General features: G+C 41.9%; 1 protein-coding gene across 2 annotated transcripts; it reads left to right on the forward strand.

The window, feature by feature from the left end:
* The first annotated feature begins 591 nt into the window (after positions 1-591).
* Positions 592-18,376, forward strand: CREBL2 (cAMP responsive element binding protein like 2). Of its 2 annotated transcripts, none has more exons than XM_082492578.1 (4): positions 592-721; positions 12,268-12,465; positions 13,613-13,760; positions 17,867-18,376. In XM_082492578.1, the coding sequence occupies exons 1-4, from the start codon at positions 707-709 to the stop codon at positions 17,869-17,871; spliced, it is 366 nt and encodes a 121-aa protein (XP_082348704.1). In that variant the 5' UTR covers positions 592-706; the 3' UTR covers positions 17,872-18,376. The 2 variants fall into 2 exon arrangements, with proteins under 2 accessions (XP_082348704.1, XP_082348705.1); XM_082492579.1 differs by lacking the exon at positions 17,867-18,376 and adding an exon at positions 14,485-15,634.
* The last annotated feature ends 5,065 nt before the right edge of the window (positions 18,377-23,441 follow it).

Here is a 23,441-nt window from a genome sequence, read left to right on the forward strand (position 1 = left end):
GAGGAGGAGGAGGAGGAGGAGGAGGAGGAGGAGGAGGAGGAGGAGGAGGAGGAGGAGGCACTAGTGTGGCCTCATCAGCGGCGGGAAAGCCTGGGGTTAAAAATGAAGGCTCAGCGCTCAAGGGCCGCTCAAGCGTGCAAGAGCCGGAACCGGCAGTCTCCCTCACGGAGGACGAGCGACAGGGGAGGACTGGCAGCGGCAGCAGGCCACTTGGGCCGGCCGGGCTCCTGCCGCTGCACCAGCTGAAGCTGAGGAAGACGCCGGCCTCTCCGGGAAGGAAGGACTGGGGGCAGCCCGCCCGCGGCGAGGCGGGCAGGCTCCGGGGGCCTTCTGGGAAATGTAGTTCTCCCTCCCCGCGAGGCGGGGAACCAATCACCGCGCCGCTCCCCATCTCACCCCAGCAGGGCCTGCTGGGAGTTGTAGTTCCTTCCGCCCGAAGTCACCACGGCAGCAGCCAATGGCGGCCGGGCAGGGCAAGACTACTCTTCCCAGCGTGCACCGCTCCGCCACCGCCCCCCTGCCCGCCCAGCGCGGGGCGGGGCGGACGGCTGTAAACAAACAGGGCGGCGGGCGATGGCGGCGGCGGTGGGCCGCGTTCGGGGGCTGTGAGTGCTGGTATCCGCCGGGGCGGAGGTGGTCGTGGGCGGCTCCGGTGCACTATCCGTGCAGGGGCGGTGGCGGTGTGGGGCCGGGTCTGGCGGCACATATGGATGACAGCAAGGTAAGGGGCTGCGGGGCCCGCCCAGGGGCTGGGGCCAGCTTGGAGCCGAAGACAGCCGGTGAGGCGGTGCGCTGGGGCAGGGAGCCTGGGTAGCCCTCCCGCGCCTGAGCCCGACGGTTTCAAGCTCCAAGCGGTGTGCAGGTGTGCAAAATAAACTCTCAAAGACTCTCATAGCAGTTAGTGGTCGGGGAACCGCGGGTGAGGTGAGTGCTCCTACCAAAGGAGTTTGAAGTAAGCTTATCTGGAATCTTCCCTTGAAGGCCGCTGGTTGCTGCTGGTAGGAAGAAGGGGATGTTCCCTTCTCTCTCCTCCCTCGCTGCCTGCAGTGAAACAGCAGTTGGATGCTGCTTCTGGCTTTTCCTTAAAGCTCCAGGCATGGGCTAAGGGCTGCATGCAGACCAGTGGTCTGATCTGGTGTGGTGGGTTGTGTTCCTGTAGCATCCCCAATTTCTTAAATAATTAGCAACTCTGGACAAATGGTAAGGTACCAGGGTGTGAGCTTGGATTGCAACCTTGTAATGGGTGCTGGTGCTTTGATTCTTCCTTCGTGTTATAAGAGCAGCACAGTGGCATCCCTGAAGATACAGTTCTTCCATTTAAGCAGAGTGGTACATCAGAAGATGCATGAGGAACGCCTCCTCTGCCTGCTTGGCCCGGCATGCCCCTAAAGCAGGACGTGCACGGCCAGTGTGAGAACTGAGAAAATAACTGCTGTTTCTCCTCAGTGCAGAGTTTCACAACCGAAACTTCCAGTTGGGTTTGGGTATTTTGGCTCACTGAATTGTGATAGTATCATGGTGTTTGTGCCGGAGATAGCTCAGGTCCCCAGGAGTGAGCTAGGTGAAAACATACTTGAGGTAGGCTGTGAGGCAGCTGTCTTCTGACTCAATATAAATTCTGAGCTTGGGTTGAGTATTAAAACTGGTCATGTGGTAGTCATGTCTCTGTCTTCCCTGCAAAAGAGATCTAAGTCCTGATTCTCCTGGAACACAGAGACTATGTTTAGAGAGGAGACATTGCTTTATGCTGGCTGGGGTGCACAGTGGAATATTTCCACAAATCACGCACATGCTGGTTTTCTTGTCATATTTATACAGAAAAGTTACAAGGTAGCACACTCACAGTTACAATGATTGGTTAGTAATTTACATATGATTATAATATTGTTTATGTTGTTCACCTCAGTTACTGTGCCTGTGCAAGGGAAGGGTCTTCACATGGGCAAAACGGTCTTCTCGGCCTATGGGTGTGATTTTTAGTACTATAATGAAGGTAGTTCAGTTTAGGACACCCAGAATTTTCACTTTTCTGCAAAGTTGGCTGTGCCTTTCAAAACATGGTAGATTAGTAGCATCCTCAAGGTTTGTATGCTTGCCTGCTCCAGGATGTTTTACTTCAAAGAAAGACATCATCACCTGCTTTCCTTGATTACGTGTTCTTTTTCGTATGACTCAAGGATAGAATCCTTGTTATCCATGAGAACATCTCAGAAAATTCTTCTGTTGATTAGCCCAGATACTTGTGAAGAAACATTCTCAAGGCTGGCCATCTTGCTGATTATATAACAAAGTGGTCATACGCAAGACCCTATATCAGAAGTTCAGCTAATGCCCATAGTTAGCAGGCCTAAATAGCTTTAATGCTAACAACCTTAAAGCTAACAACTTTAACGTTAATGAAAATGGCTAAAATTCTAACTACAAGACAACCTCTGGTACCTTATCTGTTCGCAAGCCACCTGGTTTTCTTCCTGCTTGAATTTTAGTAAAGCAAAATAACACTGCCTGTGTTGATTCACCTTAATTCAAAAGGAAGAACAAATACTTCATGTAATTTCTCAGGGAATAAATCAAAGAAACTCAGAAGTGATCAATACTTTGGTGGTATAAAAGATCAGAATGGATTGTAAGTGTTCATGATGATTTGCCAAATTAACATATATACTGTGTGCTTTTATTGAGGCCTTGTCATAGAATTGTTATGGCTGGAAAAGACCTTTAAGACTATCAAGACCAACTGTTACCTAACTCTGCCAGGCCCACTTCTAAACCATGTCCCTGAGCATCATATCTAGACAGCTTTTAAATACATCCAAGGATAGCGATTCACCTGCCCCTGGGCAACCTGTTCCAGTCTTTGATAATCTTTTCAGTGTAGGAGGTTTTCCTAATGTCTAACCTAAACCTCCCCTGGTGCAACTTGACGCCATTTCCTCTTGTCTTATTGATTTTAACTTGTGAGAAGAAACCAATGCCCACCTCTCTACAACCTCCTTTCAGGTAGTTGTAGAGAGCAATAAGGTCTCCACTCACAGAATCACAGAATCATCAGAGTTGGAAGGGACCTCTAGAGATCATCTAGTCCAACTCCCCTGCCAGAGCAGGATTGCCTAGAGCACATTACTCAGGACTGCATCCAGGCGGGTCTTGAAAATCTCCAGGGAAGGGGACTCCACAACCTCCCTGGGCAGCCTGTTCCAGTGCTCTGAACTCACCAGCACTCACCCTCCTTTTCTTCAGACTAAAGAACTTTTTGTCTGAAAGACTAAACACTTTTTGTCTGAAAGCTGTAAAGGATTGCGGGGGGAATCTGCATCACTGAAGTCAACAAAACACAACTGAGAACTGCATGGAAATTTATGTAATCAGGGCAGTAGTTTAGAGGATCCAGAAGATTTAATTCTGGAAGCATATATAGTTAGTCAATAATAGCTGATTTTTATTTCTTTTAGCATTAAGAACACTTCATTGCTCCTGTATCAGAATTAACTTGTAACACGTAACTTCCAGATGTTTCATTTTAAAAATAATTTTTGATCTATTGTTGTGTTTCATGAAGTCCTGATAATCTGTTTTGTTTTTTTTTTTCTGAAATGTTTTTGGACACATTTGCAAAATAAACTAAATATTTTCATCAAGTCAGTAAGACGGGTCTCTGCTATTGTTTTTATTTAGAAAAATTGATGTTGAGTGAAGGGGGGAAAAAAAAAGCAGAGTGGAATATTTAATCTTCCTATATTCAGTCTCAAGAACAGTTTCCTAGTATGATGTTTTTATGTAATACTTACTGCTGAGATACTTGCAAGGACAGTGGCATTGAAAAGGCTCCTGCCCAGAACTACTGGGTGTGGCTGTACCTAAGGAAAATTTTGAAAATCTTTGTTACCTCAGCAGGTTTTTTTTTTAGGTAATAACTTTGGGTGATACTGAGTCCCTGTATCTTCTACTGAAAATAGCTGATACTTGTCAGTAAGTGCCTGCTGCTCTGAAAGGCTTCACTGTAGTTGTTTTGGAAGGCTGCAGTTCCTTTCAGAACAAGTTCATGAGGCTGCAGGTTGCCCTAAGTGTTTGGTGGCTCCATTCAAGAGATCCCATTTCTCTTGGGAGGGCTCTTCTGGTTGCATTTTGCTGTGTCAGGATGAGGCAAGCACTATTTATACTTCTTTTTATAGCTAGTGAGGTCTTACAGCTTGAGCCAGCATGTCCTTGAAATCTTTTAAAAGTTCCATTGAATCATGGTTTCCTCCTTATTGAGAGGGTTGGCCTGTGTAATCAATGAGTCTTAGCTGTGAATTGAATGAGTGTGACTGTGAAAGGAATTTCCCTGTAAAAACTGAGATAACTAAATTACATTAGTAGCAAAGTGACTGTTCTATAGCTGCGTCTACCCAAGTTCAGTGTTTTCCTTCATCTACATGACATAAAGAATTTAGAATTGGGCTTGCAGGCTTTAATGTTTCCCCTAATTCTTAGTGCACTATAATTTAGCTGTGCCGGGTTTAAGAGCGCTGTCGAAAAATGGTTCAACAGGTTCCTCAAAATGGGAAGGGAATAATAAGAAATAAAGGAAGAGGTAGAATATCTGAATGTCAAATCTTGAAAACTTTCATGTTCCAGTTTTAAAGGATGTTCTTAAATTATAAACATGAAAACCCCAACCAAACCCAAAACATGACTTCCTTTTCTTTCTGCTATAGAGCTGCTCTGAAACTAGGGCTTGTTCAGATACTGGTCTCACTTCTTGCTGTCATTTGAGCTATTGGTTTTGTAAGGGAAAGAGTTTAGTGATACAGCTGTTCCTTGGCAATTACTTCAGTGTTATTTTAACAGAGATTATCTCTGAAATATTTAAACATAGGAAAGGGGAGAAATTCTGTCACTGATTTCAGCCTTTATAGGTGAAATTACTTGGTTTGTTTACAAGACTACATATAACTTACTAAATATTTATTATATACACTGGGAAGCAGGGGGTTTTTATTAGGGTAAGAAGCGTTTTTCACATTTGTGTTAGTTGATAAATAACTTGTTGGTAACTGTTAAAATACAGTTCTACACAGCTAACTGCTATCTTTTGTATTATAGAAGTTTTTATAGGTCACACTGGCAATACTACGTTAATAACTTCTCAGTTTATGGGTAGAAATGAGAAATTAAAAAAATTCTTTGTGTTAGATTGCTTTTTTGTTATTCCAGTGAAATTAAAAACAAGCAAACAAAAACCCAACCACCACCACCAATAAACGTTTGGGGTTGCCCTCTTTTATTACAAATATCCTTGTCCTGTAAGGAAAAGGTAGCTTTAGTTTTCCAGAAGTCTAGATTAAAGGTATTTTTCTTCAAAAAAAAATACACTTAACTAAGTAGATTGAGTCTGTAAAAAAAAAAAAAAAAAAAAAAAAAAAAAAACCAAAAAAAAAACCCCACCCAGTGCATTTTTGAGACAAATATTATATTTGAAATAGTATTTTAAAATTTAAAGTGGTTTTTTTTTAAAGAAATTGTATAGTGCATCATACTTAATCTTAGCAGTGGAATGTAGTACTTGATTACTTTTTTGAATGGGAATGAATATTTAATGAAATGCGCCCAACAGCTTTTTAAAATGCCTTGCTAGTTCAAGGCAGCTACAGTAAAAAAGCAGGCTTAGCAAAACCTTTTGTTATCCAGTTCTAATGACAATAAAACAGTCCACTCTTTAGATTTTTAAAAAAGAAAAAAGTAGATCTCAATCTCTTGTGCTTGTTTTAGTTGCAGGTTAAGTTCTTGACTTTGAACAGACTGGTTCTTCATTTAGGCTCAGATTGTTTGTTCCTTATCAGGCTGGCCCTTGGGCAAGGATGTTGGTCTTGAGGTCTGACTATTTCTAAATTTCTACAAACTTGCAATGTGTGAAGTGAAGTGAAGTGGGGGGAAAAAAAAAAAAGCAAGTCTTTAAATATGTACGGTCAGAGTGTTTTCAGGTGTTAAATGAGTTTGAAAAAGCAAGCCCTTAGGTAAACTGTTGTATGAGTCATTTATATTTACAGATTAAGCATCTGTTGATGTCTTGCTCTGGTGTTCATACAGCCTTTCTGTTTGGGGAGAGTACTTGGTATTAGGGCAGGGGAATGCCACAGCAAAAGGTTGCACATAATGAGTTGCGCTGCTTTCCCCACTGCCTAGCTTTGACAAATCAAATACCCAGTAAGGTGTGATCCTGAGGCAGAGGGAGTTTTGTTCCAAGTCATAAATGGTGGGGATGCAGATGTCCCTTGGAGGGAGTGTGGGAGCAAGTCAGATGTGAAATCTTGTGCCTAAAACAGAGGGCTTGATGGGTCTCCATTCATGAGATGTCGTCTAGCATGTCTGCTGGTGACCGGGATCACAGGGAGAGGAGTGATCTCCCAGGTGATCCTGGAATTGACTCTGAGGAATGTCTGAGGGACTGAAGGCCAATGTGGAGAGCAAAGCACAGGATCTGTTTTCATAATGACCTCAGTCGTTAAGGAGGTGGATTACCTTGTTTTCATCCTTCAAGACTTTTTTATAGTATGCAGGCTTGCAAAGTGCTGGAGAATTCTTCTATCCAGGGTCACATTTGAACATGAAGTGTTCTCATTGCTGTTTGCTTGGAAATACAAAACCTAAATAGCTTTAGCTACAATTTGAACTAGGCAATTTCAAATCGTCAAATGTTTTAAAAAGTTGTTGGCTGCCACTGCTCAGATGATGAGTCTGCTTTCTCACGTTTGCAATGGGTAAGTAAAATGGATGAGCTTAAACCCTGTACAATATCTAGAATAGTTTTATTTCATGTTTGCAGTGGGCTAGGAGGAAATACGTAGTATAGTGTTAGTTAACCATCCCTGTTGCCTGTTTTGAGCTCTAACAGAGAGAGGTTTAAAGAAGTGCTTGGGTTCTCTTAGCATAAACTGCAAGAATGTATATAATGTGTTGGTGGACACACTTCCACGCATGAGGCTGTAAGTCCTTCCTAGGATGAAGAGGAGGTCTTTCAACTGCTGAGTGGTAAGGTGGCATCTGGGTAATTGCTGCAGAGTCTAAACAGTGATTCCTACCCTGAACCTTAATGCTTATCTGTCTTGACTTGTGGACACCTGCATAACACTTTATGAAAACTTGATATTTATTCCTAGCTTATGATTTTTAAAAATAGATATATCTGCAAAGATAGTGTTCTTAGCACTCCTGTGCTAAAGATTACATTTTTAGCATTTTAATTGTTTTGTATTATTAGTGTGTTAGGATTAATTTCTATTGATATATCTGCTTAAGACATATAAAGTGTTTGCTCACTAAGTGGTATCTTACATTTTTGAATCATTATTGGATGTGTCATTTTGTCTGCCAGTGAAAGTTAACTAAATCTGTGTTAAGCATATAAAATGTCATGCAGTGGAAGAATAACCAGTCTACTTTTTAGCTGGGTTTTATACTGTTACTTTGAACGGTATGCTGGATTTAGCACATCAGATAACTTAAACTTCATTAGGCTTGTGACTAATTTCATTTGATAACCGATTTTGGGAAAACATTTGGAAGTGTGAATAGGTTCTCCCCCCCCCCCCACTGTAATGAATGTGGTGCTTAGGGTTTTTTTTATTTCTTCCTAATAATTTTTATAGTAGATGATCTGTAGATGATCATCAGCTAGACACCGAGTTAGATTCTGCAGCTCTATACCTTCAGCCACTGACACAAGCAAGAATGTGTTTAAGATAATTTCCTGAGCTGGATCTCAAGTACTGGCACTTAGGAGCTATTTGTTTATCTGCGAATGAACTGAGAGCTGCTGGAAGATACTGAACTGGTCGATGCGATCAGCACTGCAGATCAGCAGTGCTGAACAATGCTTCTGATAGACCCCATGGCCAATTAAAACAACGCTAAAACCTGCAGATGTCATGTTGAGGCCAGCTTTATAATGATTTTCTATCCGAGTGGCCCAGTTCCCTGGGGGTGTGAGTAATGTAATGTATATGTAGCCATGTAATGTATATGTGTCCTTCCAAAGGAGGACCTCTTCATCATGGAATCTGGCAGTGCTTCTGTAGAGATCTGCTGAATCCGTTTTGGGTGTGTGTGTGTGTGGAAATAAAAAAATCCAGAAATCTGAGGGCTTTTTCTGTATCAGGGCAAGTAATGGACACTATTTCCAGTCCCAGGTCAAATAATTTTGTACCTGAACACTGATGCTAGGCAAGAATTATGTTATGATCCAAGTACTGTATTAAAAAGGGAGGGAGTTATGTTTCTCGATTTTCTGAAGTCTGAGTGAACTGCAGCGGGAGTTTAGTTGGCTTTCTGACAACTGTGTGTCATTATTAATATTTCTATGACCAATTTTATGACTCCCTGAAAAAAAAAACAAATCCCCGCTGCTGAATGCTAACAGATCACATCCCTTTATAGACTCTGGAGGAATACAAAGGGAATAAAAAATGTTTGCATGTCTTTTTTTTTTTTTTTTTTTTTTCCTGGACTGCTGCCATGTTCAACATCAACTAGCACTTCTGCTTTGTCTTCTTTCTGTCACATTAGCAGAGCAACTGAGTAGGCAAACATGACTGGAAGCCAGGGAGATATGGTAATGTGGCATGGTGGCAAAGGATTTATCAGACCTTTTTTTCCCCAGCTAGGTTGCTTAAGGTTACAGCAGGAGCTGCTAAATACTGGTGAGAAAAAACTGTTAAGGATGCAGGATTTGATTAAATCGCTTACCAAACTAGCTGTGAGGGTGATGCCTAATTGTATCGTGAACTCTAGATCAGGACCTACAAAGACACTATGAGTCGTTCACGGTGGTGTGAAGACAGATTATTAGGGTCTTGTTGCTTAAAGTCAGAGTTGAAAGGGAAGGAAGCTTTTCATTATTTGCCTAGTCCTGGTGGTTAGAGCATTGGCAAGCAGTGACCCAAGAGGTACAAGCCTTTTTCCTCACATAAGACAGCTTGTGTGCAGGGCTGTGGTGGGAGGGTGGGGTGTAAAAGATCTTGGGGGAGAGAGAGCAATTAGTACACCTATCTGTAGAAAGCTCTCTAGAGTGACTAAAGGGAAAGCAGTTAATTGATAATGGTGGATCCAGGATGCGTTTGCAATATGCAAAGCAGCCTAAACCGGTGTTTAATTTCCTTGCAGACTACAAAGTGCAAGGACTTTTGGACTGTTATATGTCCATGTCTCTAGATCTCCATAAAAATATGCCTTTAAAGTGAGTTTGTACAAGCTCACTTGCTATCTTACTGACATAAAGATCTACTCTCCCTTGCCCTTTGTATGTTTTCTGTGTTGATGTGATCCGTACCTTAAAAGCACCAGCTGCATATAAACATACACAAGGTGCTTTAAAATAACAGTTCCTTAAAAAGAAATTATTTTGTGAGATTGTGATGTTGGATAGATTTAACTGCTGTGAAGTTGTGCTGCTTGTGAGTGCTTTTCGTTGTTGGTGCCTGCCCAGGATGCTGGCTGTGGAAAGGTTGGGTACTATTTCCAAGTAGCTTTAACTTGTTGCTTGTGAGAAACAGTGCAGTAGCAACTATTCACCTGCCTGATGTTCTGCTGAAAGGGCATGGCCTTGACATGCTCCTGTGCAGGACGAAGGCTTGAGTTATTCTTTTGTTCATACGGCAGTATGTGGTGTGCTGGGACTCTGACCTTGAGTGCTAGCCCACTCTTCAAGAGGGTCAGAACTCATAGTGGCAAAGGTTTTTTAAGAGAGCTGGAGTGTATGTCTCTACAAGACCTTATCTAGCTCTTGAATTGAAAGATTTACTTTAAACTACCCTGCATTGGCATAGAAAAGCCTCAGGCACTAAAAATCTTTGAGAATTGAAGTACTTTGGCTGTAGTGTATAATGTAATATCCAGAAATCTTTTTAAGTGCAAGTAATAATAGATAGCAAATTGTGAGTGCCTACAGCCCCTCCTGGGAAGACTGTGTATTTCTAACTCCTACTGAGCTAGGAGTATAAATCACACCATGTATAAATATGAGTGTGGTTCCATGACAGAGCCAAGTTTGTCACGTCTGAAAGGGGACAGTTGCTTTCCTTTCTTTGGAGCTTCTTTCCCCCTTGGCCATGGCTGGTTAGTGTTATACTATTTCAGTCACTATAGTATCTAAACGAGGAGATCTTAAGGAGAGCACCTTGGTCGAGTGAATGAATTATTCAAACTGTATTCAGCAGTTCAAATATAAAGACATTGATTTTTTTTTTTTCTTTGTGTTTCTGAGTATATTTATTTCATTATCACTAGATGTCCGTTAAGTACTTTCTGTTCCTCCATTTGCTTATGGTAGGCAGCTACTCCTGAATAAATTAGGAGGGGCAATATAGAGAGTGTAGGATTATGTTGGCATGTGATTGTTGACTCACTTTCCAAAGAAAGAATAGGCTCAATTGTATAATCCTTTTTTTCTTCATTCTAGTACATCAGTTCACTCTGTTATGTCTTTTATTGCAGTCTGCTCAGTTTGTAGGACAAGTGACTTCTTTGAATGTCAAAGCTGACTTATTTTGTAGCCTCACACAAGAAAATGTGCCTTTTTTATTGTGAACTCTGATATTTTGAACACTGACTACTAGAAAAAGTACCATCTATACACAGTATGGTATAACACTAAACCAGCAGTGAAATTCTTGTATGTAGGTGTGTGTGTTAGGTGTGTTTCTCCACACCCCCTCCATTCAAACAGTGTGGTCAGAATGCAAATAAAGAGAAATCATCACTTCAGAGGGGAGGTGGGGGGTGTGGCTCACACAATGCTTACAGAGCAATACTACCCGATGGCCACTGTACTGAATTTCAGACCATATTTAAGAACTTTCATGTGCCATGTTTTCATGTTAAGAGTAAAATATTTGGGTGGGGAAGCATAGAGTAAACATTGAGGAAACTATTCCATATTTTTTATTTGTAGTAAGAGAAGCTTTCTGACCTGGAAAAAAAAAAAAAAAAAAAGCCACAAAGAGGGGGACTGCAAAACCTGCAGTCCATAGAACAAGAAACGACGGGGTTACAGTTCAGTAAGGAAGGCCTAAATTAGGTGCTGGGACAGTTGAACATTAGGATAGATTGCACGAGGAGGCATGAGAAGACAATTTTCCAGGTTGTGTAGTATTGTTTAAAAGATAAACATGTCCAGAGTGGTTACAACTGGAATAGAGGCAGCAGAGGTAAGTCAGTTGCACTGAGTCCTCCCTCATTAGTAAAAATCCTCAGAAGATTTCTTTGGAATAAATCAGGATTGAGGAAGTTGAGACAGCTAGTGAGTGATTCTGAGAAGTTTCATCTTTTGAGTAGGCTGAAACTATGGTCATTTTATTGCAGCAAAACTAAGTTTTCAATCATATTGATATAAATATTTTTTTCTTCAAAATTATCCATAATACTTGCCAACTTTAGAAACACTACATTAGGGCAGGAGTTGTCGATAATAATAAAACAGTTTTGCTATGAGTTTGACTGATCATCTCTGTCTCCTAGGTGTCCCAGATATCCTCCTTGATATCTGGAGTAGTGTGTCCAGTTCTGGGCTCCCCAATACAAGAGAGAAATGGAGCTAGTGGAGGGAGCCCAGCAAAGGGCCACTAAGATGATGAAGGAGCACCTCGCCTATGAGGAAAGGTTGAGAAGGCTGAGAGTGTCAAGCCTGGAGAACAGAAGACTCAGGGGACCAGTGTGTACAAATACCTGAAGTGGAGGGTGTAAGCAGGACAGAGCCAGCCTCTCTTCAATTGTGTGCCAGGACCAGAGGCAGTGGACACAAACTGTAACACAGGACGGTCCCTCTGAATATTTTTTTACTGTAAGGGCGACTAAGTGTTGGCACAGGTTGCCTGGAGAGATGGTGGAGTCTCCCTTCTTGGAGATACTCAAAAGCCGTCTGGACACAGCCCTGGGCAACTGGCTCTAGGTGGCCCTGCTTGAGCAGGGGGTTGGACTGGATGACCTCCGGGGGTCCCTGCCAACCTCAATTGTTTTGTGATGCTGTTTCTCAAAATCAGATTAGTAGCATTTACAATAGGACTGCTTAAGCACTGACTTCAATATGAAGTCATATCCCTCCCTTTTGCTCTTGACGCTGTCACTGAAAACTTCACACATCAGCACCCTAAACAAGCTACATCTTTCCTCTGTTGCTCAGAATCAGTGAAAGTATATGTAAAATTTTGTACTTGGGACACCTAGTAGGCACAGTGACACGGCTCCAGCATTCCCTCTGCAGAACAGGATCTTTAATTTACCCTTCTTTTCCAGGTGGTCGGAGGAAAAGTAAAGAAACCAGGCAAGCGAGGTCGTAAACCAGCCAAAATAGACTTGAAGGCAAAACTTGAAAGAAGTCGTCAGAGTGCAAGGGAGTGCAGAGCCAGGAAGAAGCTGAGGTACCAGTACCTGGAAGAGCTGGTTTCAAGCAGGGAGCGAGCCATCTGTGCTCTCAGAGAAGAGCTCGAAATGGTAAGAAACTATCATTTAACCTAACTCTCAATATTATTTGGGACCTGTCCTCGTGAACATTTGTTCTTGAAATCACTGTGACTGAGAGTGGGATTTGGCTAGCCATAAGGTATCAAAACATCAGTAACAGATGCACTCAGCTGTTTGCTGATTTTGTGCATTGAGTATGAACCTCATGTCACAAGTTATCTGATGGTTTTGAACTGGAAGCAAGCAAAGAAAGGGCCGTTGCGTATAAGTCTGTTGTCTTTGAAATGTTTGTTTTGGAAAACCTCTGACAGGTAGAAAGACGTAGAGGGTGGAAAGAGATGTCTTAAAATGTCAAGGGGGACATGTATCCAAAGTGTGTCATTGCTTCCCACAGACCTTTGTCTCTGTTGGGGAGGTTGATTCTTGCAGGATGCTCTCATCTATGTGTGTAGATGGTTGCGCAGCTGTCCTGTGTTTATAGCACATATAAGTCAGGTGTCTTGGTCAAATAAGATGCATTAACTGAAGAGAATGTTTCTTCTGGAAATACAGACTCAGCTTCTCAGTAGTACTGAGATGCTATTGAAATTTCACTGGAACTGACCATATTTCCTTGACCTTGCATTAGGTTTGTTTGAATAGGCAGGGCTAATCACAACAAGTTAATAGGGTTAGGATTGGGTGAAAAGTCAGCTAGCACAGGTTTTCCAGTGTGCTTCAGGGTTTACCAGTGAAGAATTTAAGATGAGGGAAGCAGGAGAAAGGCACATGTGTCATAACTATGCCTTGCACAATCAGAAAGCACCTCTTAATAGTCAATCAGCCCCAGAGTCATGTGAAATATTTGTTTTTAATAGGCCATGAACTGGAACGGTATTCTGGCATGCCAGCAGCAAGAAAATGCACAAAGTGTTCCATGTTGTTTAATAATTACAGTATTGTGTCTAGTACTGCTACTGAGTAGCAGTTTATTGACTGAAACAGGATTTACTGAGGCCAGGTATGCAACCATGGGCATGTGCTTAGCTCGTTAGTGCTCTGCAGTTTTGTAAGAGGCTTCAGACCAGTAAATTCAAAGCTTAAGTGAATATTGCGGAAGGTAAAGATTACAGCTCTGTTTTGTCTGCTAATGTGGTCCTGGCAGTTTGCTAATGCTTAATATGCTTGCATGTTTCAGTACAAGCAGTGGTGCATGGCAATGGACCAAGGGAAAATCCCCTCTGAAATAAAAGCCCTGCTAACTGGAGAGGAGCAGGGCAAAGCACAGCAGAACTCAGCCAAACTTGCCAAGGCTGCGAAGACGGAAGCAAACAGCAGCAATCCCTGTAAGTATCTAGCCTACGATTAATTCCTATTTTGTTACATCTTTTGTGGTGTAGGAGGATGGCTGTGGTGTAGGAAGAAACATAAGGATGTGCTTTTGGGCACAAATAGTTGGTTGAAGCAAAATGCTTAGTGAGTGGTACAAAGACTCTGTGTAATGTTTACATGGGCTACACAGAAATTACACTAGCTAGGAAGTTGGGCAGTTCTTTTAAAAAGAAGACTCGATCTTTGTGTTTCACCAAGGCCTGTGGAGGCCTGTGAAGACCTGAGACCTTAATCTTTTACAGCATTTTCTGTTTTCCTAATGCAAGGTAAATGAAGCGCATAAAATGTAATTGAATTTTAAAAACTCCATCAAGAAAACATTATTCTGTCTGCAAGCACTCAAAAGTGAGAAATGCTGGACTTGGAATTTCTTATGGAGTCTTCTTTCTGCCTCATTTGTGCTTGTCCAGGGAATGAAACAAGGTTCTTCTGGGGATTGAAATATGAAAAGATCATGTGATATGAAGTAATATTCCTGATACGTACACGCAAAAGGCGTAGCACGGGCAATTCTGTGTCTCACATCTTCTAATTTTGTAATATTTCATGCTACAGGTTAAATTACACTTTCCTGTAAACTAATAAAAAAAGGGATGACTACCTTTATGTTTTTAAGAAACAATGTGAAAACCAAATTTGTAACTGTAACAATCTTCCTCCACCGTGCATCATTCACAGGAGGCCAATGCAGAACCTTCCGCACTGCAGCAGAGATAGCTTTGTAGCTAGCAGAAGAATGCTGTTGTCAGAGAAGTGGATGCATCCCTGGGTGCAGGGGGAAGGATCCCAGTCCACTGTCTTCTCTTTGCTCCTCCCCACATGAAACTCTTTGATTGTGGTGTTTCCAAGCCTGCATGGAGTGAGGCTTTTGGGGTAATAGGTGTTTGTGTAAGCGGAGCCTTGTTCTTCCTTTCTCTACACCACCCTCCCCAAATACAGCTATGGCAGCTTTTGGGCATTCCCAATAAGAGATGGGGGCTGCTTTTGTGTCAGAGCCCAGAATTACACTGGCTTTGTGGTCAGTAGTTATGTGGTTAGTAACCATTGTGGGAGTCTGGGAGGTTCTGTAAAATAAAAACAAGAGGAGGATCTCGTAACAACTTTGCTAAAGCCAAATGGTTGAGGAGAAGGAAGTGGATGAAAAGCTTTCAGTAAGAAGGTTTACATCAATGTAATTTGTAACCTAAATAAAGACATTGCTTTCAGCATCCTTTTATAATGCAGCATGTCTTTTATGTTATTGGGGCTCTTCAAGAGAGGTACTCCCTTTATTCCCTGCTTCTGCCTATACTTCTTTCACAGGATGTATTTTTTTTCCTCCCTCCTGTTCCTAGTAAGACGGTCAAAGCAGTGGAGCAACTGCCATCTCCTCCCACCTATTGTGCCCTGCTCTTTCTGTATCTACCTATGCTTTGGGCCCTTGTATCTTTCTAGCCTGCAACTTAATATGAATTCTGCAGTGCTATCCTGGTTTCCCAGAAAAAGATAATGCCAAGAACCGTTAGCAAGGAAAACAAGTTGCATCAATTTGGTCTTACAATAAGAGAGGCAATGGCAAACATCTTGTGGGTTGATTTACTCCTCCAAGATAATGACAGATAACCTGCCACTTTCTTTAGACTGCTCTTTCTCCGGTATATGGTTTTTGTGTGTATATGGTGCAATGTGGAGAGCGGAGCTCTTGGGATTTTCAGTGTGGGTTTTGCTTGCTTATTCTCTGTTTTGTTTATGACAATGTCTTTCTCTGTATTTTATGAAATGCATGGAACATTTTTTTAATCTTATGTTTTCTTCTTTGTATAATAGAATAAATACTATGATGAATGACTTTGCTAGACTGAACGTTGCCTTCTTTTTATTGAACTACTTGAGTCTGTTTAGCATTATCTCAATTCAGGATTAGTCAAAAGCACTGCAAATAATAAAGTGCCATATTTCAGCGTACAGCACAGTTCTCAATTCTGTTTGAGCGCTAGTGTATTAATCCTTAAGGCATGGTTTTAAGTTTATTCTCTACACCCTCCACACATGTACTTAGTTAGCAATTACTAGAAATGTTGCATAGACACAGAAAACCATTATGAAAGGTTAAGTAACACTGAAGCGGAGATGGGGAGGATATGGGTCCACCCGCCCCCTCTGTATTTTAAGCTCTGAACTGCAGTTTGTCCTAAAAGATAGCAACAAAGCCAGCCCATAAGTTTTGGGGGGTTTGTCTGTGTTGAACGCTTGCCTGTCCTTTTTCTGGGTTCTCCAGAGGAAAAAAGAAAGACAAACTAGATCAGATGTCCAGAACTGTACTCTGTGAACCTTGCAGTTGGATTTTGTAACCTGATCATGCTAGAAGTGTAATATATTATTTTTGGTTAGAATTAGACTTGCACTGTGCCTCTAGTTTCAAATGTAAAGTATATATTGTAATAAACATAGATTTCAAAGGTTATGTGTATACTTAAGTGTCTTTCTGAGTCAGGGATATAGAAAACATGCAGAGGAGTTAAGGTATGCGTGACCAGAACAGCTCCACTCTGGACTAGGTTATGTGACAAATCCAGCTCTGGTGTCCCCAGAAAGACTCCACTTGCTCTCTTCCCTCCACTCATTCTTTGTTTCACTTTCTGTGATACCAAACAAGAAGCTTCTTGGGAGTTAATTTTTCTTTTATGGAGGAAATTAGGAGTTGGAATTTCCTTGTTGTGATGAGCAACAGTTTTCATCTGTTCCTCATCACAGTAGCTCCTGCTTCCTGGCTTAGCCAGCAGTTGGCATTACAGGACTGTGTTTGGCAAGCCTGGGCCCAGCTCTATGGCACAAATAGCGGCATCCATGTTCTAACAGGTTTTTTGTGCTTCATGCATGTGGGACAGGACGCATGTTACAGCCTCCATCATCTTCAACTGTTTCTACGTTTGTCCTGCAAGTCAAAATAAGTGTGACAGAATTACAGGCTCTAACTGTAATCTTCCAATGTGCTCTAGATGCTGTAGTTCTTTATGGAGTGTAAGATTCCCAGCAGCAATCATTTAATCAGATAAAGTTCTGTGGCTTCTATCATATGGCACATTGTGCTATGTTATAAATGTTCTGGCCCTAGATGGATCTCTGGGAGTCCTTTATTTTGGTGTTTAAAGTTCAGCAGTTGCCCTTGAAAACTAACAGAAATGTCTGAGGTACACGCTCATTTGATACTCTAATGGATACGGTCTTCATTCATGTTGAGGTGGCTCCTAGAAGTGATACAACCAGGTTGCCTGACTAGGAGTCCTATAGTACCCTAAGTAAGGGAGGATGGCTTAGACTTACCCTCTTTTTGTGTAAGATGGGTACAGCCTGCCACCCATTTCTCCTGCAGTGAGTGTGAGCAGCTGGTTCTCTCTCACAAACATTGAAGAAAGGAAGTCAGCCTGAAAATGCTTCATTTTCCCACTTGCCCTGGAAACCTAATGGTCAGCTAGAACCATTTGTCCAGCTAAAGGTGGGTATCTCCTGGAAACTATCCACAGTCTTCAAAAAAAATGCTGTCTGTAAATGCTAGGACTTTGTTACACTAAGATGTAGTAAGATTGAACTCAGTTGATGCTGAAGGAGTAAGCACTGTACAGTTGCACTAATCCTTTTGGAGAATTAAACCCAAGCATTTACCAGATAGTGGAAACTTGGTAAGAAAAAGATGTAATAAGTCTTGTCTTTTTAATCCCAAATATATGCTTGGGGCATAGAATTCTGAAAAATGAAGTGGATGCATTTAATAGAGCTGTCCTTAACTGAGAATATTTTGTAATATGTGTTTAAAAAAAACCAAAACATGGTCTGCTTTTGTAATCTGATAATAACAAGTGTTTGCCAAAGAACCTGCATTCTATTAAGTGCTTTTCAAAAGACTCTTATAACTTGTATCAGAGGGGTTTGGTTGTGTTGTTTTTTGTTTGTTTTTTTTTTTTTAATGTATTAGTTACATTTCAAAAAGCTTTTCTCTTTCTTGATAGCTGAGACCATGACTAGCTTTGGGACAGGGCATGTGACTGACATGTTTTTCCTTTTTTTCCCTTTTACATTTTAGGGTGAAGATTAATCTACATCAATGATTAATCTAGTTCTTCCTGGCATCCCATGGAGAGATGGAGAAGATTTGGTGTCATAGTTCCATTTGCTGTTAATAAAAGGACCAAATGTTTGAGACTAGTCTAAAAATGTAAAGAAATCAAGACGAAAAACTGAAATAAGAACCCTAGTCCTCATTAAGCTTAAGAGTTGCAGCATGAGTGACAGAGGATCAGCTCTGTTGCGGATTTGTATGAGGAAACAAGCTTCTAATCCGCAGTAAAATCTGAGGTATCCCATACTGAATAGCGCATCAGTGGACTAAAATTCAACTGATCCTGTATTTGTGGAATGTGTAGATTTGTATATGTAGATATAAAAGCAGAATTTGTAGTGTCAGTTATAGCTGTTGCCTTAAGCAATTTCTGCAAAGGCTGTTGCTTGATATTATTTATACCATTATTTCTATTTTATCTTACTTTAAACTGTAACTAGAGAACACTGTCATTGTTCAGCTAATTATTTTCAGTAACACTTCATTAGAATAAATTGGAAAACCTAAACAACTGACTTCCAGGTTTTTTTTTTTTCCACCATAAAAAGCACTTTGAAGGTGGAAGTTTTGCTTCCGTAACTAGTGCAAGATTAGCCCTGCTTTTTTTGTGTGTCTGCCTGTAACTTCCAACTGACTTAATCAACGCTACTAACAGTAAATGCTGCTTCAAGCAATTCTTGTGGATGATCTCTATATATTAGGGTGGGTAATGGTGACATTTTAACTATGCTGCAGCTGGTAGGTATTCTAATGATGAAATAAGTTTGTGAGTAAAAGACTACAAGTGGATTATAAAATGTGTTTTCATGAGACAGGGTGTTCAATGTGCATAGGAATAGCTTGCTATGAAAGGTGACTTTTTCCATACCTTCTTTTCTCATGGCAACTTTCAAAATACACTTTGATCCAAGTTATACAGTGCTGGCGACAGCAATGCTGCCTATTCCTGTGGCGGAGCATACCAGCAGTGTACTCCAACTTCACCATGTCCTTATGTGGCATGCTCCAAATGCTTGCTGATGTAAGAACAATTCTTTCCTACTTCCTATTGAACATAGATCCTGCCGTGTTGCTAGGTCAGTGTTTTCTGTTTTGCATTTCTGGGCTTTTTCTTTCCTCTCCCCTAAGCAGTACTTTGACGTCTCCTACTTTTCAGTAGGCATTCCTTTTTCCCTACAGAAAAAGAGTCTTCTGTGAATCTCCTTTTTTCCCTAAGTGGTCTGGCAGCTATTTTCAAAAGCTGTCAAGGGTTCCTTTTCCAGAGGACTACATAAAAACATGAGTTATTCTGCTGTTTCTCTCTGCCTCTGCACATCCACCAACTCGCACTGAATACCCCTTCTGCGTTTTGAGCCCTTGGTACCATCAGAGTAAATACCCCTTGTGCACTGCAAGCTCTTAATACTATTGTCACCCTTTGCAGCTCATGACCCACTTCTTGTTTCTCCGCATAGCCTAATGGAAGCAGTGCTGATATTGGCTCACCCCAGAGTGGTTTTTCTCTTCCTGAAGAGTTCTGTTTAGCTGTGTGATCAGGAAGAAGGCAACACTGTTAGCAGACAGCAATGATGACGACGTTCTGTTGTAGATATTGGCATGTGTTGAAGCAGTGCTGCTACTCACAGAATTGTAAGTCGTCTTTCACTTGAAATGTTGAGATTTAGATTATTCTGTTATTTGTATTTCCATAAAATTCCAGGTTGCCCAGCATTTTCACTAGTGACAGTGTTTTTTGAAAAAAAGGTAAGATCAGCTTGGGTTCCTGTACCTGAAACACTCCATGGAGCTGTGGGCAGAATTCATTTATGAGAGAGAAACTTTTGGCCCAAAGGCCTTATCTCATGAACGTCAGTCAGAAGAGGCTTCACCAAAGTAAACAGAATAACAGTGTTAGTTTTCCATTTAAACCTAGCATCTTGCCTGGGATCTCAGATGGAGAAAGAGGAAGGAGGTATCTCCTAGATTTCTGGTCAGCTAATTACTCTTGTGACAAATATTTGCGTATGCCTTCAGAAGGTGATAGCTTGCTTATACTGCAGGGATCTATTACAGAATCACAGAATCTCCTAGATTGGAAAAGACGTGTAAGATCATCTAGTCCAATCATTAACACTGACAAGCCCACAACTAAACCTTGTCCCTAAGCACTATATCTACATGACCCTTAAGTACCTCCAGGGATGGGGACTCCACCGCTGCCCTAGGTAAAGTGTTCCAATGCCTGATGACCCTTTCAGTAAAGAAACTTTTCCTAAAATCCAATGTGAACTTCCCTTGGTGCAACTTGAAGCCATTTCCTCTTGTTCTATCACCTGTTACTTGACAGAACAGGTCGACTCCCACCTCTCTGCAACCTCCTTTCAGAGAGTTGTAGAGAGCGATAAGGTCCCCCCTCAGCCTCCTTTTCTCCAGGCTAAACAACCCCAGTTGCCTCAGCTGTTCCTCGTAAGACACGTGTTCCAGATCCCTCACCAGTTTCGTTGCCTTTCTTTGGACATGCTCCAGCACCTCAATGTCCTTCTTGTGGTGAGAGGCCCAAAACTGAACACAGTACTCAAGATGGCGCCTCAGCAGTGCTGAGTACAGGGGTAAAATCACCTCCCTTTTCCTACTGGCTAGACTATTCCTGATACAGGCCAGGATGCTGTTGGCCTTCTTGGCCACCTGGGCACACTGCTGGCTAATGTTCAGCTGGCTATCAATCAACACCCTCAGGTCTGTCTCTGCTGTGCAGCTTTCCAGCCACTCCTCCCCAAGCCTGTAGCGTCGGCAGGGGTTGTTGTGCCCAAAGTGTAACAGCCAGTATTTGGCCTTATTGAAACTCATACAGGTTGCCTTGGCCCATTGACCTAGTCTGTCTAAATCCCTCTGCAGAGCCTCCCTACCCTCACGCAGATCGACACTTCCACCCAGCTTGGTGTTGTCTGTAAACTTACTGAGGGTGCACTTGATCCCCTCATCCAGATCATTGATAAAGCTGTTAAACAGGACTGAGCCCTGGGGGACACCACTTGTGACTGGCTGCCAACTGGATTTAACTCCATTCACCACCACTCTCTGGGCCCAGCCTTCCAGCCAGTTTTTTTACCCAGCAAAGTGTATGCCCACCCAAGCCATGAGCAGCCAGTTTCTCCAGGAGAATGCTGTGGGAAACCGTGTCAAAGGCTTTACGAAAGTTCAGATAGACAACATCCACAGCTTTTCCCTCATCTACTAAGCAGGTGACCATGTTGTAGAAGGAGATCAGGTTGGTCAAGCAGGGTCTGCCTTTCATAAACCCATGTTGACTGGGCCAGATCATCCAGTTGTCCTGTGCGTACTGCGTGATGGTACTCGGGCTGATCTGCTCCACCAGCTTTGCTGGCACCAAAGTCAAACTGACAGGCCTGTAGTTTCCCGGATCCTCCTTCCGGCCCTTCTTGTAGATGGGTATCACATTGGCTAGTTTCCAGTCTGCTGGGACCTCCCCAGTCCACCAGGACTGTTGGAAAATGATGGAAAGTGGCTTGGTGAGCACCTCCGCCACCTCTCTCAGAACTCTTAGGTGGATTCCATCTGGTCCCATAGACTCGTGTATGTCTATGATGTGCTGCAGCAGGTCACTGACCATTTCTTCCTGGATTGTGGGGGGATCATCCTGCTCCTGGTCTCTATCTTCTAGCTCAGGGGGTTGGATCCTCAGAGTGCAACTGGTGCTATTACTAAAGACTGAGGCAAAGAAGAAGGCATTAAGCACCTCAGCCTTTTCCTCATCCTTAGTCACCATGTTTCCTTCTGCATCTAATAGAGGACGGATGCTCTTCTTGTCCCTTCTTTTGTTGCTCATGTATCTATATTGATGAGAACAGAGCATGTTACTGTTCTCAGTTCAGCAAGCTGCATTTCTCCTGACTTTATTCTTAGGATTTCTCGCTTTCCAAAATAAAACAGCAGTTAGCTTTTTAATTACTAGTATACCAATGGAACCAAAGTGGATTGCTGTGGGTGTTTGAGAAACAGCCAATTAACTACTTCAGCTTTCTGAATTTATGTGATCTTGTGTCTTTTTGCAGTAGTCGCTTAATGTTGTCATCGTTTCAATCCAATGCCACTAAAGGAGTGTCATTGTTAATGGAGCTAATATTGTCTACACATGCTGTCAGATAAAAAAGGCTGACTGACAGCTGGGGAACGATGATAAAGGTTGTCTGTTTTAATCCCTCTGCCATAAACTTCTCTCTCATGGAATGAGCACAGTTGCAGTTCTGTGGATGTATTAACAAAAAAAACGTAGGCAGAATGATGAATAGCCTCTTGTGATTGCTTGTATTTTTTCTGAATCATGCTTTTTGCATGAAATAAGTCCTACAAGCAAAACAAATGTACCTGTTACTAACACAGCTTTCCCTTGGTCTGTCAGAAATACTATCACTAGTTGTGACTTTAAATATCACCTGTTAGCGTGGATTAAAATAATTTCCTTTGTTACTGTAGAACCTCTTTTTCCCTGTCTTCATTAGTATATAACTGTTTTCAGACATCAGTGAGAACTTTACAATGTAGCAATTCCAAGTTAATTCGCGAGGATGGGGAGAAGTGTCAAGGATGCTTCTAAGCAGAACTTCTTCCATGTATGCCATTTTTCTATCATGCTTTATTTGAAGTTCTACATGGAGACGGGAAGAGTAGAGGGGAGATTGATGCTGGTGCACTCCAGTTTCTTCTCTGCTGTGTGGGGAGCTCCTTCCAAGGAGCATTGGGAGCTTTTGAGGTCACAAATTTGCTATAGCAGGGAAAACTCAGCTAGTAGTGTTTCTCTTGCACCAGGCTACAAGAAAGAATCGAGTGTGGGTCCTATGCCTGGCAGCAATCATTTGTCTTCAGGGTAGCTGACACTTGGAAGCCTGGACCCCTGCAAACTCCTCTTCTGCCCTCCAAAGAAAAATGGAACTAGAGTTGCTTTCATTAAACAATATATCTAGGGTTTCAAGCTCTCCTCCTACATGTACACCAGCTTTTCTTTCCCATTCAAAATTTTCTCATAGGGAATTGTCACTTTAATTGCCTCCTTTAAAGATTAAAATATTGTTACTAGTGTCAGAGAATATTTCTGATATTGCTGGGACCACTGAGGGACTGTTTTCGCAAACTCTTTTTCCTATGGCTTTGATTGGATTGGACCTATGTAGAGTCAGGTTTTGTGGTTTTTTTTTGTCATCTGAAAGGCAGAAACTTCTCAAACTCCAACCTTATAACCTTAGAGAGTTTTGGTAGACCACTGAAGGGGTCATTTGAGTCAAAGATGTTCCCCCTGTGTCCTTTCACAAGCCAGACTTCCCTGATGACATCAAATACCTGAAATATAATACTCAAATACATTCAAAAGTGCTTACTACCATGAATAGATTTTTTAATAGAGGAAAGAGACAATTGAAGAAAAAACTCCAAATGCTTTGTTACCTTGATAGGAATTTCTCTTGACAGTTGACATGATCAACAAGCGGGAAACTGTCTTTGAAGACACAACTAGGAACTTAGCCATCGAAAACATTGTTTGGCT

Source organism: Vanellus vanellus (genome assembly GCF_965231255.1).
Source record: "Vanellus vanellus genome assembly, chromosome: 1".
NCBI lineage: Eukaryota > Metazoa > Chordata > Aves > Charadriiformes > Charadriidae > Vanellus > Vanellus vanellus.

Excerpts from the sequence above, each read along its gene's own strand:
- CREBL2 (XM_082492578.1), top strand. Across the intron at positions 12,466-13,612 it reads TCAGAGAAGAGCTCGAAATG|TACAAGCAGTGGTGCATGGC; the intron begins GTAAGAAACTAT and ends TGCATGTTTCAG.